This window comes from Somniosus microcephalus, unplaced genomic scaffold, assembly GCF_052327205.1.
Source record: "Somniosus microcephalus isolate GS21.2 unplaced genomic scaffold, FLI_Smic_1.0 unresolved_chr1, whole genome shotgun sequence".
NCBI lineage: Eukaryota > Metazoa > Chordata > Chondrichthyes > Squaliformes > Somniosidae > Somniosus > Somniosus microcephalus.
Window position 1 is genome coordinate 36,025,725 of NW_028225179.1, and position 19,602 is coordinate 36,045,326.

Sequence of the window (19,602 nt, forward strand, 5' to 3'; positions counted from 1 at the left end):
ACTGGTCACTCTGGGTCTGGGGATTGGAGGGACAGAGAGCTGGGACTGGTCCCTCTGGGTCTGGGGATTGGAGGGACAGAGAGCTGGGACTGGTCACTCTGGGTGTGGGGGATTGGAGGGACAGAGAGCTGGAACTGGTTACTCTGGGTCTGGGGATTGGAGGGACAGAGAGCTGGGACTGGTCACTCTGGGTCTGGGGATTGGAGGGACAGAGAGCTGGGACTGGTCACTCTGGGTCTGGGGATTGGAGGGACAGTGAGCTGGGACTGGTCACTCTGGGTCTGGGGATTGGAGGGACAGAGAGCTGGGACTGGTCACTCTGGGTCTGGGGATTGGAGGGACAGAGAGCTGGGACTGGTCACTCTGGGTGTGGGGGATTGGAGGGACAGAGAGCTGGGACTGGTCACTCTGGGTCTGGGGATTGGAGGGACAGAGAGCTGGGACTGGTCACTCTGGGTCTGGGGATTGGAGGGACAGAGAGCTGGGACTGGTCACTCTGGGTCTGGGGATTGGAGGGACAGTGAGCTGGGACTGGTCACTCTGGGTCTGTGGATTGGAGGGACAGCGAGCTGGGACTGGTCACTCTGGGTCTGGGGATTGGAGGGACAGAGAGCTGGGACTGGTCACTCTGGGTCTGGGGATTGGAGGGACAGAGAGCTGGGACTGGTCACTCTGGGTCTGGGGATTGGAGGGACAGCGAGCTGGGACTGGTCACTCTGGGTCTGGGGATTGGAGGGACAGAGAGCTGGGACTGGTCACTCTGGGTCTGGGGATTGGAGGGACAGAGAGCTGGGACTGGTCACTCTGGGTCTGGGGATTGGAGGGACAGAGAGCTGGGACTGGTCACTCTGGGTCTGGGGATTGGAGGGACAGAGAGCTGGGACTGGTCACTCTGGGTGTGGGGGATTGGAGGGACAGAGAGCTGGGATTGGTCACTCTGGGTCTGGGGATTGGAGGGACAGTGAGCTGGGACTGGTCACTCTGGGTGTGGGGATTGGAGGGACAGTGAGCTGGGACTGGAGGGACAGTGAGCTGGGACTGGTCACTCTGGGTCTGGGGATTGGAGGGACAGTGAGCTGGGACTGGTCACTCTGGGTCTGGGGATTGGAGGGACAGAGAGCTGGGACTGGTCACTCTGGGTCTGGGGATTGGAGGGACAGAGAGCTGGGACTGGTCACTCTGGGTCTGGGGATTGGAGGGACAGAGAGCTGGGACTGGTCACTCTGGGTCTGGGGGATTGGAGGGACAGAGAGCTGGGACTGGACACTCTGGGTCTGGGGGATTGGAGGGACAGAGAGCTGGGACTGGTCACTCTGGGTCTGGGGATTGGAGGGACAGAGTGCTGGGACTGGTCACTCTGGGTGTGGGGTTTGGAGGGACAGAGAGCTGGGACTGGTCACTCTGGGTGTGGGGATTGGAGGGATAGAGAACTGGGACTGGTCACTCTGGGTGTGGGGATTGGAGGGACAGAGAGCTGGGACTGGTCACTCTGGGTGTGGGGATTGGAGGGACAGAGAGCTGGGACTGGTCACTCTGGGTCTGGGGGATTGGAGGGACAGAGAGCTGGGACTGGTCACTCTGGGTGTGGGGGATTGGAGGGACAGAGAGCGGTGACTGTTCACTCTGGGTGTGGGGGATTGGAGGGACAGAGAGCTGGGACTGGACACTCTGGGTCTGGGGGATTGGAGGGACAGAGAGCGGTGACTGGTCACTCTGGGTCTGGGGATTGGAGGGACAGAGAGCTGGGACTGGTCACTCTGGGTCTGGGGATTGGAGGGACAGAGAGCTGGGACTGGTCACTCTGGGTGTGGGGATTGGAGGGACAGAGAGCTGGGACTGGTCACTCTGGGTCTGGGGATTGGAGGGACAGAGAGCTGGGACTGGTCACTCTGGGTCTGGGGATTGGAGGGACAGAGAGCTGGGACTGGTCACTCTGGGTCTGGGGATTGGAGGGACAGAGAGCTGAGACTGGTCACTCTGGGTCTGGGGATTGGAGGGACAGAGAGCTGGGACTGGTCACTCTGGGTCTGGGGATTGGAGGGACAGAGAGCGGTGACTGGTCACTCTGGGTCTGGGGATTGGAGGGACAGAGAGCTGGGACTGGTCACTCTGGGTCTGGGGATTGGAGGGACAGAGAGCTGGGACTGGTCACTCTGGGTCTGGGGATTGGAGGGACAGAGAGCGGTGACTGGTCACTCTGGGTCTGGGGATTGGAGGGACAGAGAGCTGGGACTGGTCACTCTGGGTCTGGGGATTGGAGGGACAGAGAGCTGGGACTGGTCACTCTGGGTCTGGGGATTGGAGGGACAGAGAGCGGTGACTGGTCACTCTGGGTCTGGGGATTGGAGGGACAGAGAGCTGGGACTGGTCACTCTGGGTCTGGGGATTGGAGGGACAGAGAGCTGGGACTGGTCACTCTGGGTCTGGGGATTGGAGGGACAGAGAGCTGGGACTGGTCACTCTGGGTCTGGGGATTGGAGGGACAGAGAGCTGGGACTGGTCACTCTGGGTCTGGGGATTGGAGGGACAGAGAGCTGGGACTGGTCACTCTGGGTGTGGGGGATTGGAGGGACAGAGAGCTGGGACTGGTCACTCTGGGTGTGGGGGATTGGAGGGACAGAGAGCTGGGACTGGTCACTCTGGTTCTGGGGGATTGGAGGGACACAGAGCTGGGACTGGTCACTCTGGGTGTGGGGGATTGGAGGGACAGAGAGCTGGGACTGGTCACTCTGGGTGTGGGCGATGGGAGGGACAGAGAGCTGGGGCAGGTCACTCTGGGTCTGGGGGATTGGAGGGACAGAGAGCTGGGACTGGTCACTCTGGGTCTGGGGGATTGGAGGGACAGAGAGCTGGGACTGGTCACTCTGGGTGTGGGGATTGGAGGGACAGAGAGCTGGGACTGGAGACTCTGGGTCTGGGGGATTGGAGGGACAGTGAGCTAGGACTGGTCACTCTGGGTCTGGGGATTGGAGGGACAGAGAGCTGGGACTGGTCACTCTGGGTGTGGGGTTTGGAGGGACAGAGAGCTGGGACTGGTCACTCTGGGTGTGGGGATTGGAGGGACAGTGAGCTGGGACTGGTCACTCTGGGTGTGGGGATTGGAGGGACAGAGAGCTGGGACTGGTCACTCTGGGTCTGGGGGATTGGAGGGACAGAGAGCTGGGACTGGACACTCTGGGTCTGGGGGATTGGAGGGACAGTGAGCTGGGACTGGTCACTCTGGGTCTGGGGGATTGGAGGGACAGAGAGCGGTGACTGGTCACTCTGGGTCTGGGGATTGGAGGGACAGAGAGCTGGCACTGGTCACTCTGGGTCTGGGGATTGGAGGGACAGAGAGCTGGGACTGGTCACTCGGTGTGGGGATTGGAGGGACAGAGAGCTGGGACTGGTCACTCTGGGTCTGGGGATTGGAGGGACAGAGAGCTGGGACTGGTCACTCTGGGTCTGGGGATTGGAGGGACAGAGAGCTGGGACTGGTCACTCTGGGTCTGGGGATTGGAGGGACAGAGAGCTGAGACTGGTCACTCTGGGTCTGGGGATTGGAGGGACAGAGAGCTGGGACTGGTCACTCTGGGTCTGGGGATTGGAGGGACAGAGAGCGGTGACTGGTCACTCTGGGTCTGGGGATTGGAGGGACAGAGAGCTGGGACTGGTCACTCTGGGTCTGGGGATTGGAGGGACAGAGAGCTGGGACTGGTCACTCTGGGTCTGGGGATTGGAGGGACAGAGAGCGGTGACTGGTCACTCTGGGTCTGGGGATTGGAGGGACAGAGAGCTGGGACTGGTCACTCTGGGTCTGGGGATTGGAGGGACAGAGAGCTGGGACTGGTCACACTGGGTCTGGGGATTGGAGGGACAGAGAGCTGGGACTGGTCACTCTGGGTCTGGGGATTGGAGGGACAGAGAGCTGGGACTGGTCACTCTGGGTCTGGGGATTGGAGGGACAGAGAGCTGGGACTGGTCACTCTGGGTCTGGGGATTGGAGGGACAGAGAGCTGGGACTGGTCACTCTGTGTCTGGGGATTGGAGGGACAGAGAGCTGGGACTGGTCACTCTGGGTGTGGGGGATTGGAGGGACAGAGAGCTGGGACTGGTCACTCTGGGTGTGGGGGATTGGAGGGACAGAGAGCTAGGACTGGTCACTCTGGGTCTGGGGATTGGAGGGACAGAGAGCTGGGGCTGGTCACTCTGGGTCTGGGGATTGGAGGGACAGAGAGCTGGGACTGGTCACTCTGGGTGTGGGGGATTGGAGGGACAGAGAGCTGGGACTGGTCACTCTGGGTCTGGGGATTGGAGGGACAGTGAGCTGGGACTGGTCACTCTGGGTCTGGGGATTGGAGGGACAGAGAGCTGGGGCTGGTCACTCTGGGTCTGGGGATTGGAGGGACTGAGAGCTGGGGCTGGTCACTCTGGGTCTGGGGATTGGAGGGACAGAGAGCTGGGACTGGTCACTCTGGGTCTGGGGATTGGAGGGATAGAGAGCTGGGACTGGTCACTCTGGGTCTGGGGGATTGGAGGGACAGAGAGCTGGGGCTGGTCACTCTGGGTCTGGGGATTGGAGGGACAGAGAGCTGGGGCTGGTGACTCTGGGTCTGGGGATTGGAGGGACAGAGAGCTGGGACTGGTCACTCTGGGTCTGGGGATTGGAGGGACAGTGAGCTGGGACTGGTCACTCTGGGTCTGGGGATTGGAGGGACAGAGAGCTGGGACTGGTCACTCTGGGTCTGGGGATTGGAGGGACAGAGAGCTGGGACTGGTCACTCTGGGTCTGGGGATTGGAGGGACAGTGAGCTGGGACTGCTCACTCTGGGTCTGGGGATTGGAGGGACAGAGAGCTGGGACTGGTCACTCTGGGTCTGGGGATTGGAGGGACAGAGAGCTGGGACTGGTCACTCTGGGTCTGGGGATTGGAGGGACAGAGAGCTGGGACTGGTCACTCTGTGTCTGGGGATTGGAGGGACAGAGAGCTGGGACTGGTCACTCTGGGTCTGGGGATTGGAGGGACAGTGAGCTGGGACTGGTCACTCTGGGTGTGGGGGATTGGAGGGACAGTGAGCTGGGACTGGTCACTCTGGGTGTGGGGGATTGGAGGGACAGTGAGCTGGGACTGGTCTCTCTGGGTGTGGGGGATTGGAGGGACAGAGAGCGGGGACTGGTCACTCTGGGTCTGGGGACTGGAGGGACAGAGAGCTGGGACTGGTCACTCTGGGTCTGGGGATTGGAGGGACAGAGAGCTGGGACTGGTCACTCTGGGTGTGGGGGATTGGAGGGACAGAGAGCGGGGACTGGTCACTCTGGGTCTGGGGACTGGAGGGACAGAGAGCTGGGACTGCTCACTCTGGGTGTGGGGGATTGGAGGGACTGAGAGCTGGGACTGGTCACTCTGGGTCTGGGGATTGGAGGGACAGAGAGCTGGGGCTGGTCACTCTGGGTGTGGGGGATTGGAGGGACAGAGAGCTGGGACTGGTCACTCTGGGTGTGGGGGATTGGAGGGACAGAGAGCTGGGACTGGTCATTCTGGGTGTGGGTGATTGGAGGGACAGAGAGCTGGGACTGGTCACTCTGGGTCTGGGGATTGGAGGGACAGAGAGCTGGGACTGGTCACTCTGGGTCTGGGGATTGGAGGGACAGAGAGCTGGGACTAGTCACTCTGGGTCTGGGGATTGGAGGGACAGAGAGCTGGGACTGGTCACTCTGGGTCTGGGGATTGGAGGGACAGAGAGCGGTGACTGGTCACTCTGGGTCTGGGGATTGGAGGGACAGAGAGCTGGGACTGGTCACTCTGGGTCTGGGGATTGGAGGGACAGAGAGCTGGGACTGGTCACTCTGGGTCTGGGGATTGGAGGGACAGAGAGCGGTGACTGGTCACTCTGGGTCTGGGGATTGGAGGGACAGAGAGCTGGGACTGGTCACTCTGGGTCTGGGGATTGGAGGGACAGAGAGCTGGGACTGGTCACTCTGGGTCTGGGGATTGGAGGGACAGAGAGCGGTGACTGGTCACTCTGGGTCTGGGGATTGGAGGGACAGAGAGCTGGGACTGGTCACTCTGGGTCTGGGGATTGGAGGGACAGAGAGCTGGGACTGGTCACTCTGGGTCTGGGGATTGGAGGGACAGAGAGCTGGGACTGGTCACTCTGGGTCTGGGGATTGGAGGGACAGAGAGCTGGGACTGGTCACTCTGGGTGTGGGGGATTGGAGGGACAGAGAGCTGGGACTGGTCACTCTGGGTGTGGGGGATTGGAGGGACAGAGAGCTAGGACTGGTCACTCTGGGTCTGGGGATTGGAGGGACAGAGAGCTGGGGCTGGTCACTGGGTCTGGGGATTGGAGGGACAGAGAGCTGGGACTGGTCACTCTGGGTGTGGGGGATTGGAGGGACAGAGAGCTGGGACTGGTCACTCTGGGTCTGGGGATTGGAGGGACAGTGAGCTGGGACTGTTCACTCTGGGTCTGGGGATTGGAGGGACAGAGAGCTGGGGCTGGTCACTCTGGGTCTGGGGATTGGAGGGTAGAGAGCTGGGGCTGGTCACTCTGGGTCTGGGGATTGGAGGGACAGAGAGCTGGGACTGGTCACTCTGGGTCTGGGGATTGGAGGGACAGAGAGCTGGGACTGGTCACTCTGGGTCTGGGGGATTGGAGGGACAGAGAGCTGGGGCTGGTCACTCTGGGTCTGGGGATTGGAGGGACAGAGAGCTGGGGCTGGTGACTCTGGGTCTGGGGATTGGAGGGACAGAGAGCTGGGACTGGTCACTCTGGGTCTGGGGATTGGAGGGACAGTGAGCTGGGACTGGTCACTCTGGGTCTGGGGATTGGAGGGACAGAGAGCTGGGACTGGTCACTCTGGGTCTGGGGATTGGAGGGACAGAGAGCTGGGACTGGTCACTCTGGGTCTGGGGGATTGGAGGGACAGAGAGCTGGGACTGGTCACTCTGGGTCTGGGGATTGGAGGGACAGAGAGCTGGGACTGCTCACTCTGGGTCTGGGGATTGGAGGGACAGAGAGCTGGGACTGGTCACTCTGGGTCTGGGGATTGGAGGGACAGTGAGCTGGGACTGGTCACTCTGGGTGTGGGGGATTGGAGGGACAGTGAGCTGGGACTGGTCACTCTGGGTGTGGGGGATTGGAGGGACAGTGAGCTGGGACTGGTCACTCTGGGTGTGGGGATTGGAGGGACAGTGAGCTGGGACTGGTCACTCTGGGTGTGGGGGATTGGAGGGACAGAGAGCGGGGACTGGTCACTCTGGGTCTGGGGACTGGAGGGACAGAGAGCTGGGACTGGTCACTCTGGGTCTGGGGACTGGAGGGACAGAGAGCTGGGACTGCTCACTCTGGGTGTGGGGGATTGGAGGGACTGAGAGCTGGGACTGGTCACTCTGGGTCTGGGGATTGGAGGGACAGAGAGCTGGGGCTGGTCACTCTGGGTGTGGGGGATTGGAGGGACAGAGAGCTGGGACTGGTCACTCTGGGTATGGGGATTGGAGGGACAGAGAGCTGGGACTGGTCACTCTGGGTGTGGGGGATTGGAGGGACAGAGAGCTGGGACTGGTCACTCTGGGTGTGGGGGATTGGAGGGACAGTGAGCTGGGACTGGTCACTCTGGGTCTGGGTATTGGAGGGACAGAGAGCTGGGACTGGTCACTCTGGGTCTGGGGATTGGAGGGACAGAGAGCTGGGACTGGTCACTCTGGGTATGGGGATTGGAGGGACAGTGAGCTGGGACTGGTCACTCTGGGTCTGGGGATTGGAGGGACAGAGAGCTGGGACTGCTCACTCTGGGTCTGGGGATTGGAGGGACAGAGAGCTAGGACTGGTCACTCTGGGTGTGGGGGATTGGAGGGACAGAGAGCTGGGACTGGTCACTCTGGGTGTGGGGGATTGGAGGGACAGAGAGCTGGGACTGGTCACTCTGGGTGTGGGGGATTGGAGGGACAGAGAGCTGGGACTGGTCACACTGGGTGTGGGGGATTGGAGGGACAGAGAGCTGGGACTGGTCACTCTGGGTGTGGGGATTGGAGGGACAGAGAGCTGGGACTGGTCACACTGGGTGTGGGGGATTGGAGGGACAGAGAGCTGGGACTGGTCACTCTGGGTGTGGGGATTGGAGGGACAGAGAGCTGGGACTGGTCACACTGGGTGTGGGGGATTGGAGGGACAGAGAGCTGGGACTGGTCACACTGGGTGTGGGGGATTGGAGGAACAGAGAGCTGGGACTGGTCACTCTGGGTGTGGGGGATTGGAGGGACAGAGAGCTGGGACTGGTGACTCTGGGTCTGGGGATTGGAGGGACAGAGACCTGGGACTGGTCAATCTGGGTGTGGGGGATTGGAGGGACAGAGAGCGGTGACTGTTCACTCTGGGTGTGGGGGATTGGAGGGACAGAGAGCTGGGACTGGACACTCTGGGTCTGGGGGATTGGAGGGACAGAGAGCGGTGACTGGTCACTCTGGGTCTGGGGATTGGAGGGACAGAGAGCTGGGACTGGTCACTCTGGGTCTGGGGATTGGAGGGACAGAGAGCTGGGACTGGTCACTCTGGGTGTGGGGATTGGAGGGACAGAGAGCTGGGACTGGTCACTCTGGGTCTGGGGATTGGAGGGACAGAGAGCTGGGACTGGTCACTCTGGGTCTGGGGATTGGAGGGACAGAGAGCTGGGACTGGTCACTCTGGGTCTGGGGATTGGAGGGACAGAGAGCTGAGACTGGTCACTCTGGGTCTGGGGATTGGAGGGACAGAGAGCTGGGACTGGTCACTCTGGGTCTGGGGATTGGAGGGACAGAGAGCGGTGACTGGTCACTCTGGGTCTGGGGATTGGAGGGACAGAGAGCTGGGACTGGTCACTCTGGGTCTGGGGATTGGAGGGACAGAGAGCTGGGACTGGTCACTCTGGGTCTGGGGATTGGAGGGACAGAGAGCGGTGACTGGTCACTCTGGGTCTGGGGATTGGAGGGACAGAGAGCTGGGACTGGTCACTCTGGGTCTGGGGATTGGAGGGACAGAGAGCTGGGACTGGTCACTCTGGGTCTGGGGATTGGAGGGACAGAGAGCGGTGACTGGTCACTCTGGGTCTGGGGATTGGAGGGACAGAGAGCTGGGACTGGTCACTCTGGGTCTGGGGATTGGAGGGACAGAGAGCTGGGACTGGTCACTCTGGGTCTGGGGATTGGAGGGACAGAGAGCTGGGACTGGTCACTCTGGGTCTGGGGATTGGAGGGACAGAGAGCTGGGACTGGTCACTCTGGGTCTGGGGATTGGAGGGACAGAGAGCTGGGACTGGTCACTCTGGGTCTGGGGATTGGAGGGACAGAGAGCTGGGACTGGTCACTCTGGGTGTGGGGGATTGGAGGGACAGAGAGCTGGGACTGGTCACTCTGGGTGTGGGGGATTGGAGGGACAGAGAGCTGGGACTGGTCACTCTGGTTCTGGGGGATTGGAGGGACACAGAGCTGGGACTGGTCACTCTGGGTGTGGGGGATTGGAGGGACAGAGAGCTGGGACTGGTCACTCTGGGTGTGGGCGATGGGAGGGACAGAGAGCTGGGGCAGGTCACTCTGGGTCTGGGGGATTGGAGGGACAGAGAGCTGGGACTGGTCACTCTGGGTCTGGGGGATTGGAGGGACAGAGAGCTGGGACTGGTCACTCTGGGTGTGGGGATTGGAGGGACAGAGAGCTGGGACTGGAGACTCTGGGTCTGGGGGATTGGAGGGACAGTGAGCTAGGACTGGTCACTCTGGGTCTGGGGATTGGAGGGACAGAGAGCTGGGACTGGTCACTCTGGGTGTGGGGTTTGGAGGGACAGAGAGCTGGGACTGGTCACTCTGGGTGTGGGGATTGGAGGGACAGTGAGCTGGGACTGGTCACTCTGGGTGTGGGGATTGGAGGGACAGAGAGCTGGGACTGGTCACTCTGGGTCTGGGGGATTGGAGGGACAGAGAGCTGGGACTGGACACTCTGGGTCTGGGGGATTGGAGGGACAGTGAGCTGGGACTGGTCACTCTGGGTCTGGGGGATTGGAGGGACAGAGAGCGGTGACTGGTCACTCTGGGTCTGGGGATTGGAGGGACAGAGAGCTGGCACTGGTCACTCTGGGTCTGGGGATTGGAGGGACAGAGAGCTGGGACTGGTCACTCGGTGTGGGGATTGGAGGGACAGAGAGCTGGGACTGGTCACTCTGGGTCTGGGGATTGGAGGGACAGAGAGCTGGGACTGGTCACTCTGGGTCTGGGGATTGGAGGGACAGAGAGCTGGGACTGGTCACTCTGGGTCTGGGGATTGGAGGGACAGAGAGCTGAGACTGGTCACTCTGGGTCTGGGGATTGGAGGGACAGAGAGCTGGGACTGGTCACTCTGGGTCTGGGGATTGGAGGGACAGAGAGCGGTGACTGGTCACTCTGGGTCTGGGGATTGGAGGGACAGAGAGCTGGGACTGGTCACTCTGGGTCTGGGGATTGGAGGGACAGAGAGCTGGGACTGGTCACTCTGGGTCTGGGGATTGGAGGGACAGAGAGCGGTGACTGGTCACTCTGGGTCTGGGGATTGGAGGGACAGAGAGCTGGGACTGGTCACTCTGGGTCTGGGGATTGGAGGGACAGAGAGCTGGGACTGGTCACACTGGGTCTGGGGATTGGAGGGACAGAGAGCTGGGACTGGTCACTCTGGGTCTGGGGATTGGAGGGACAGAGAGCTGGGACTGGTCACTCTGGGTCTGGGGATTGGAGGGACAGAGAGCTGGGACTGGTCACTCTGGGTCTGGGGATTGGAGGGACAGAGAGCTGGGACTGGTCACTCTGTGTCTGGGGATTGGAGGGACAGAGAGCTGGGACTGGTCACTCTGGGTGTGGGGGATTGGAGGGACAGAGAGCTGGGACTGGTCACTCTGGGTGTGGGGGATTGGAGGGACAGAGAGCTAGGACTGGTCACTCTGGGTCTGGGGATTGGAGGGACAGAGAGCTGGGGCTGGTCACTCTGGGTCTGGGGATTGGAGGGACAGAGAGCTGGGACTGGTCACTCTGGGTGTGGGGGATTGGAGGGACAGAGAGCTGGGACTGGTCACTCTGGGTCTGGGGATTGGAGGGACAGTGAGCTGGGACTGGTCACTCTGGGTCTGGGGATTGGAGGGACAGAGAGCTGGGGCTGGTCACTCTGGGTCTGGGGATTGGAGGGACTGAGAGCTGGGGCTGGTCACTCTGGGTCTGGGGATTGGAGGGACAGAGAGCTGGGACTGGTCACTCTGGGTCTGGGGATTGGAGGGATAGAGAGCTGGGACTGGTCACTCTGGGTCTGGGGGATTGGAGGGACAGAGAGCTGGGGCTGGTCACTCTGGGTCTGGGGATTGGAGGGACAGAGAGCTGGGGCTGGTGACTCTGGGTCTGGGGATTGGAGGGACAGAGAGCTGGGACTGGTCACTCTGGGTCTGGGGATTGGAGGGACAGTGAGCTGGGACTGGTCACTCTGGGTCTGGGGATTGGAGGGACAGAGAGCTGGGACTGGTCACTCTGGGTCTGGGGATTGGAGGGACAGAGAGCTGGGACTGGTCACTCTGGGTCTGGGGATTGGAGGGACAGTGAGCTGGGACTGCTCACTCTGGGTCTGGGGATTGGAGGGACAGAGAGCTGGGACTGGTCACTCTGGGTCTGGGGATTGGAGGGACAGAGAGCTGGGACTGGTCACTCTGGGTCTGGGGATTGGAGGGACAGAGAGCTGGGACTGGTCACTCTGTGTCTGGGGATTGGAGGGACAGAGAGCTGGGACTGGTCACTCTGGGTCTGGGGATTGGAGGGACAGTGAGCTGGGACTGGTCACTCTGGGTGTGGGGGATTGGAGGGACAGTGAGCTGGGACTGGTCACTCTGGGTGTGGGGGATTGGAGGGACAGTGAGCTGGGACTGGTCTCTCTGGGTGTGGGGGATTGGAGGGACAGAGAGCTGGGACTGGTCACTCTGGGTCTGGGGACTGGAGGGACAGAGAGCTGGGACTGGTCACTCTGGGTCTGGGGATTGGAGGGACAGAGAGCTGGGACTGGTCACTCTGGGTGTGGGGGATTGGAGGGACAGAGAGCGGGGACTGGTCACTCTGGGTCTGGGGACTGGAGGGACAGAGAGCTGGGACTGCTCACTCTGGGTGTGGGGGATTGGAGGGACTGAGAGCTGGGACTGGTCACTCTGGGTCTGGGGATTGGAGGGACAGAGAGCTGGGGCTGGTCACTCTGGGTGTGGGGGATTGGAGGGACAGAGAGCTGGGACTGGTCACTCTGGGTGTGGGGGATTGGAGGGACAGAGAGCTGGGACTGGTCATTCTGGGTGTGGGTGATTGGAGGGACAGAGAGCTGGGACTGGTCACTCTGGGTCTGGGGATTGGAGGGACAGAGAGCTGGGACTGGTCACTCTGGGTCTGGGGATTGGAGGGACAGAGAGCTGGGACTAGTCACTCTGGGTCTGGGGATTGGAGGGACAGAGAGCTGGGACTGGTCACTCTGGGTCTGGGGATTGGAGGGACAGAGAGCGGTGACTGGTCACTCTGGGTCTGGGGATTGGAGGGACAGAGAGCTGGGACTGGTCACTCTGGGTCTGGGGATTGGAGGGACAGAGAGCTGGGACTGGTCACTCTGGGTCTGGGGATTGGAGGGACAGAGAGCGGTGACTGGTCACTCTGGGTCTGGGGATTGGAGGGACAGAGAGCTGGGACTGGTCACTCTGGGTCTGGGGATTGGAGGGACAGAGAGCTGGGACTGGTCACTCTGGGTCTGGGGATTGGAGGGACAGAGAGCGGTGACTGGTCACTCTGGGTCTGGGGATTGGAGGGACAGAGAGCTGGGACTGGTCACTCTGGGTCTGGGGATTGGAGGGACAGAGAGCTGGGACTGGTCACTCTGGGTCTGGGGATTGGAGGGACAGAGAGCTGGGACTGGTCACTCTGGGTCTGGGGATTGGAGGGACAGAGAGCTGGGACTGGTCACTCTGGGTGTGGGGGATTGGAGGGACAGAGAGCTGGGACTGGTCACTCTGGGTGTGGGGGATTGGAGGGACAGAGAGCTAGGACTGGTCACTCTGGGTCTGGGGATTGGAGGGACAGAGAGCTGGGGCTGGTCACTGGGTCTGGGGATTGGAGGGACAGAGAGCTGGGGCTGGTCACTGGGTCTGGGGATTGGAGGGACAGAGAGCTGGGACTGGTCACTCTGGGTGTGGGGGATTGGAGGGACAGAGAGCTGGGACTGGTCACTCTGGGTCTGGGGATTGGAGGGACAGTGAGCTGGGACTGTTCACTCTGGGTCTGGGGATTGGAGGGACAGAGAGCTGGGGCTGGTCACTCTGGGTCTGGGGATTGGAGGGTAGAGAGCTGGGGCTGGTCACTCTGGGTCTGGGGATTGGAGGGACAGAGAGCTGGGACTGGTCACTCTGGGTCTGGGGATTGGAGGGACAGAGAGCTGGGACTGGTCACTCTGGGTCTGGGGGATTGGAGGGACAGAGAGCTGGGGCTGGTCACTCTGGGTCTGGGGATTGGAGGGACAGAGAGCTGGGGCTGGTGACTCTGGGTCTGGGGATTGGAGGGACAGAGAGCTGGGACTGGTCACTCTGGGTCTGGGGATTGGAGGGACAGTGAGCTGGGACTGGTCACTCTGGGTCTGGGGATTGGAGGGACAGAGAGCTGGGACTGGTCACTCTGGGTCTGGGGATTGGAGGGACAGAGAGCTGGGACTGGTCACTCTGGGTCTGGGGGATTGGAGGGACAGAGAGCTGGGACTGGTCACTCTGGGTCTGGGGATTGGAGGGACAGAGAGCTGGGACTGCTCACTCTGGGTCTGGGGATTGGAGGGACAGAGAGCTGGGACTGGTCACTCTGGGTCTGGGGATTGGAGGGACAGTGAGCTGGGACTGGTCACTCTGGGTGTGGGGGATTGGAGGGACAGTGAGCTGGGACTGGTCACTCTGGGTGTGGGGGATTGGAGGGACAGTGAGCTGGGACTGGTCACTCTGGGTGTGGGGATTGGAGGGACAGTGAGCTGGGACTGGTCACTCTGGGTGTGGGGGATTGGAGGGACAGAGAGCGGGGACTGGTCACTCTGGGTCTGGGGACTGGAGGGACAGAGAGCTGGGACTGCTCACTCTGGGTGTGGGGGATTGGAGGGACTGAGAGCTGGGACTGGTCACTCTGGGTCTGGGGATTGGAGGGACAGAGAGCTGGGGCTGGTCACTCTGGGTGTGGGGGATTGGAGGGACAGAGAGCTGGGACTGGTCACTCTGGGTATGGGGATTGGAGGGACAGAGAGCTGGGACTGGTCACTCTGGGTGTGGGGGATTGGAGGGACAGAGAGCTGGGACTGGTCACTCTGGGTGTGGGGGATTGGAGGGACAGTGAGCTGGGACTGGTCACTCTGGGTCTGGGTATTGGAGGGACAGAGAGCTGGGACTGGTCACTCTGGGTCTGGGGATTGGAGGGACAGAGAGCTGGGACTGGTCACTCTGGGTATGGGGATTGGAGGGACAGTGAGCTGGGACTGGTCACTCTGGGTCTGGGGATTGGAGGGACAGAGAGCTGGGACTGCTCACTCTGGGTCTGGGGATTGGAGGGACAGAGAGCTAGGACTGGTCACTCTGGGTGTGGGGGATTGGAGGGACAGAGAGCTGGGACTGGTCACTCTGGGTGTGGGGGATTGGAGGGACAGAGAGCTGGGACTGGTCACTCTGGGTGTGGGGGATTGGAGGGACAGAGAGCTGGGACTGGTCACACTGGGTGTGGGGGATTGGAGGGACAGAGAGCTGGGACTGGTCACTCTGGGTGTGGGGATTGGAGGGACAGAGAGCTGGGACTGGTCACACTGGGTGTGGGGGATTGGAGGGACAGAGAGCTGGGACTGGTCACTCTGGGTGTGGGGATTGGAGGGACAGAGAGCTGGGACTGGTCACACTGGGTGTGGGGGATTGGAGGGACAGAGAGCTGGGACTGGTCACACTGGGTGTGGGGGATTGGAGGAACAGAGAGCTGGGACTGGTCACTCTGGGTGTGGGGGATTGGAGGGACAGAGAGCTGGGACTGGTGACTCTGGGTCTGGGGATTGGAGGGACAGAGACCTGGGACTGGTCAATCTGGGTGTGGGGGATTGGAGGGACAGAGACCTGGGACTGGTCACTCTGGGTCTGGGGATTGGAGGGACAGAGAGCTGGGACTGGTCACTCTGGGTCTGGGGATTGGAGGGACAGAGAGCTGGGACTGGTCACTCTGGGTCTGGGGATTGGAGGGACAGAGAGCTGGGACTGGTCACTCTGGGTCTGGGGATTGGAGGGACAGAGAGCTGGGACTGGTCACTCTGGGTCTGGGGATTGGAGGGACAGAGAGCTGGGACTGGTCACTCTGGGTCTGGGGATTGGAGGGACAGAGAGCTGGGACTGGTCACTCTGGGTCTGGGGATTGGAGGGACAGAGAGCTGGGACTGGTCCCTCTGGGTCTGGGGATTGGAGGGACAGAGAGCTGGGACTGGTCACTCTGGGTCTGGGGATTGGAGGGACAGAGAGCTGGGACTGGTCACTCTGGGTCTGGGGATTGGAGGGACAGAGAGCTGGGGCTGGTCACTCTGGGTCTGGGGATTGGAGGGACAGAGAGCTGGGGCTGGTCACTCTGGGTCTGGGGATTGGAGGGACAGAGAGCTGGGACTGGTCACTCTGGGTCTGGGGATTGGAGGGACAGAGAGCTGGGACTGGTCACTCTGGGTGTGGGGGATTGGAGGGACAGACACCATGGTCTCCATGTCATTACCTCATCTTCCTCTTGTGTTTCTACAGTCGGCCCATTACGCGCCTCCTGGAAGAGAATCTTCTTCATCTTGCGATACTGCAGGTTATCGAGCTCGCGAACTGCATCCTTTGTGCGCTGAATCAGGTCCATGATCACGGTCTGAGGCCGATCCCGCTTCACAAACACGTGCTGGGAACAAGCACACACACGATCCAGGTGAAATCACGGCAGAGACAGGACTCCCTCACAGAATCAGACAGCACAGGCGGCCATTCGGCCCATCGTGCCTCTGCTCTCCAATTAGCCCCACTCCCGCTCTTTCCCCACAGCCCTGCAAATTTCTCCCCTTCAAGTATTTCTCGAAAATTACTATTGAATCTGCTTCCACTGCCCTTTCAAGGCAGCGCAATCCAGATCACAACAACTCGCTGCGTAAAAACATTCTCCTCATCTCCCCTCTGTTCTTTGCCAATCACCTTAAATCTGTGTCCTCTGGTTACCGACCCTCCTGCCACTGGGAACAGTTTCTCCTTATTTACTCTGTCAAAACCGTTCAGGATTTTGAACACCTCGATTAAATCTCCCCTTAACCTTCTCTGCTCTAAGGAGAACAATCCCAGCTTCTCCAGTCTCTCCACATCACTGAAGTCCCTCATCCCTGGTACCATTCTGGTCAATCTCCCCTTAACCTTCTCTGCTCTAAGGAGAACAACCCCAGCTTCTCCAGTCCCTCCACATCACTGAAGTCCCTCATCCCTGGTACCATTCTGGTCAATCTCCCCTTAACCTTCTCTGCTCCAAGGAGAACAACCCCAGCTTCTCCAGTCTCTCCACATCACTGAAGTCCCTCATCCCTGGTACCATTCTGGTCAATCTCCTCTTAACCTTCTCTGCTCTAAGGAGAACAACCCCAACTTCTCCAGTCTCTCCACATCACTGAAGTCCCTCATCCCTGGTACCATTCTGGTCAATCTCCTCTTAACCTTCTCTGCTCCAAGGAGAACAACCCCAACTTCTCCAGTCTCTCCACATCACTGAAGTCCCTCATCCCTTGGTACCATTCTGGTCAATCTCCTCTTAACCTTTTCTGCTCTAAGGAGAACAATCCCAGCTTCTCCAGTCTCTCCACATCACTGAAGTCCCTCATCCCTTGGTACCATTCTGGTCAATCTCCTCTTAACCTTCTCTGCTCTAAGGAGAACAATCCCAGCTTCTCCAGTCTCTCCACATCACTGAAGTCCCTCATCCCTGGTACCATTCTGGTCAATCTCCTCTGCACCCTCTCCAAGGCCTTGACACCCTTCCTAAAGTGCGGTGCCCAGAATTGGACACAATACTCCAGCTGGGGCCGAGCCAGTGTTTTATCAAGAGTTTAGCAATAACCTCCTGGCTTTTGCACTCTGTGCCTCTGTTTACAAATCCAGGATCCCGTGTGCCTTTGAACAGCCTTCTCACCTTCTCCTGCCACCTTCAATGATTTGATATACACCCCCCGATCTCTCTGTTCCTGCACGCCCTTTAAATTATCAGACCCCCCCACCACCCCCCAGGAATCACTCCCTCGCTACCCAACACCCCTCAGCCTCAGAGGCTGGGGCCCAGTCGCTGGTGAGGCCGGCATTTACTGCCTGATGTAATAAAACTCACTACGCACTTGGTTCGATAATAAAGGCTTTAATCAACTTGTTTCAGAACATGGAGGTCTAGTTATCTTTCACTAGTTCCTGTCTTACAAAATGTCCTGGGCAAGCTGGGCCCACGCCCGAGTATTTATGCTCCTTGGACGGCGCCATCAGTTGGCCGTCCAGTGTTATTTCATGAGTCTTTCTTCATGGATCAGAAGATTCATAACACTGCCTGTCTCGCGCTGCCCCGAGAAGGTGGTGCGGAGCCGCTGGTGGTCCGATACGACCGAGCGGCTCGCTGCTCCTCTTCGGAGGGCAGTGAAGACTCAGCCACGTTGGTGCGGGACTGCAGTCACGTGCAGGCCCAGACCAGAGTAAGGACGGCAGTCTCCCTTCCACATTAGTGAACCAGTTGGGTTTTTACCACAGTCCCACAGCCTGGTGCTCGCTTTGACTGACACCAGCTTCTTCAAACTGAACTCAACTGCCGCAGTGGGATTTAACTCGCGTTCTCTGGATTCTTAGTCCAGTAACTGAACAACAATACTGTCCCCGTACCACACACACACACACACATCGGGGCTTCATTCTGTGCTGTACACACAAGAGCTTGTATTTATATAGCGCCTTTAACGAAGTAAAATATCCCGAGGTGCTTCACAGGAGCTTTAGGAAACAAAATTTGACACCGAGCCACATAACGAGATATTAGGACAGGTGGTCAAAGAGGTTGGTTTTTAAAGAGCGTCTTAAAGCAGGAGAGAGGCGGAGATGTTATGGGAGGGAATTCCAGAGCTCGGGGCCCAGGCAGCTGAAGGCACGGCCGCCAATGGTGGAGCGATGGAAATCGGGGGATGCGAAAGAGGCCAGAATTGGAGGAGCGCAGAGATCTGGGAGAGTTGTAGGGGCTGGAGGAGGTTACAGAGATAGGGAGGGGTGTAGGGCTGGAGGACCGCAGAGATCTGGGAGGGTTGTAGGGGCTGGAGGAGGTTACAGAGATAGGGAGGGGTGTAGGGGCTGGAGGAGCGCAGAGATCTGGGAGGGTTGTAGGGGCTGGAGGAGCGCAGAGATCTGGGAGGGTTGCAGGGGCTGGAGGAGGTTACAGAGATAGGGAGGGTTGTAGGGGCTGGAGGAGGTTACAGAGATAGGGAGGGGTGTAGGGGCTGGAGGAGGTTACAGAGATAGGGAGGGTTGTAGGGGCTGCAGGAGGTTACAGGGGATAGGGAGGGGTGTAGGGGCTGGAGGTGGTTACAGGGATAGGGAGAGTTGTAGGGGTGGGAGGAGGTTACAGAGATAGGGAGGGTTGTAGGGGCTGGAGGAGGTTACAGAGATAGGGAGGGTTGTAGGGGCTGCAGGAGGTTACAGGGATAGGGAGGGGTGTAGGGCTGGAGGAGGTTACAGAGATAGGGAGGGTTGTAGGGGCTGGATGAGGTTACAGAGATAGGGATGGTTGTAGGGCTGGAGGAGGTTACAGAGATAGGGAGGGTTGTAGGGGGGCTGGAGGAGGTTACAGAGATAGGGAGGGTTGTAGGGGGCTGGAGGAGGTTACAGAGATAGGGAGGGTTGTAGGGGGCTGGAGGGGGTTACAGAGATAGGGAGGGGTTGTAGGGAGCTGGAGGAGGTTAGAGATAGGGAGGGTTGTAGGGGGCTGGAGGAGGTTACAGAGATAGGGAGGGTTGTAGGGGGCTGGAGGAGATTAGAGATAGGGAGGGTTGTAGGGGCTGGAGGAGGTTACAGAGATTGGGAGGGTTGTAGGGGCTGGAGGAGGTTACAGAGATAGGGAGGGTGTAGGGAGCTGGAGGAGGTTACAGAGGTAGGGAGGGTGGTAGGGGGCTGGAGGAGGTTACAGAGATAGGGAAGGTTGTAGGAGGTTACAGAGATAGGGAGGGTTGTAGGGGCTGGAGGAGGTTACAGAGATAGGAGGGTGGTAGGGTCTGGAGGAGGTTACAGAGATAGGGAAGGTTGTAGGGCTGCAGGAGGTTAGAGAGATAGGGAGGGTTGTAGGGACTGGAGAAGGTTACAGAGATCGGGAGGGGTGTAGGGGCTGGAGGAGGTTACACAGATAGCGAGGGTTGTAGGGGCTGGAGGAGGTTACAGATGATAGGGAGGGTTGTAGGGGCTGGAGGAGGTTACAGAGATAGGGAGGGTGGTAGCGGCTGGAGGAGGTTACAGAGATAGGAAGGGTGCGTAGGGGCTGGAGGAGTTACAGAGTAGGGAGGGTTGTAGGTGGCTGGAGGAGGTTACAGAGATAGG

General features: G+C 60.0%; 1 protein-coding gene across 1 annotated transcript in view; it reads right to left on the reverse strand.

Moving 5' to 3' along the window:
* The window catches only part of LOC147094609 (serine/threonine-protein kinase TAO2-like), an 81,841-nt gene extending 64,091 nt beyond the window's left edge, over positions 1 to 17,750 (reverse strand). The window contains exons 1-2 of the mRNA XM_085974232.1: positions 17,706 to 17,750; positions 15,746 to 15,913 (exon numbers count right to left, since the gene is read on the reverse strand). Coding sequence (XP_085830358.1) covers positions 15,746 to 15,913; positions 17,706 to 17,750 — 213 coding nt within the window. The remainder of the gene's footprint in view (positions 1 to 15,745; positions 15,914 to 17,705) is intronic.
* Positions 17,751 to 19,602: the final 1,852 nt, after the last annotated feature.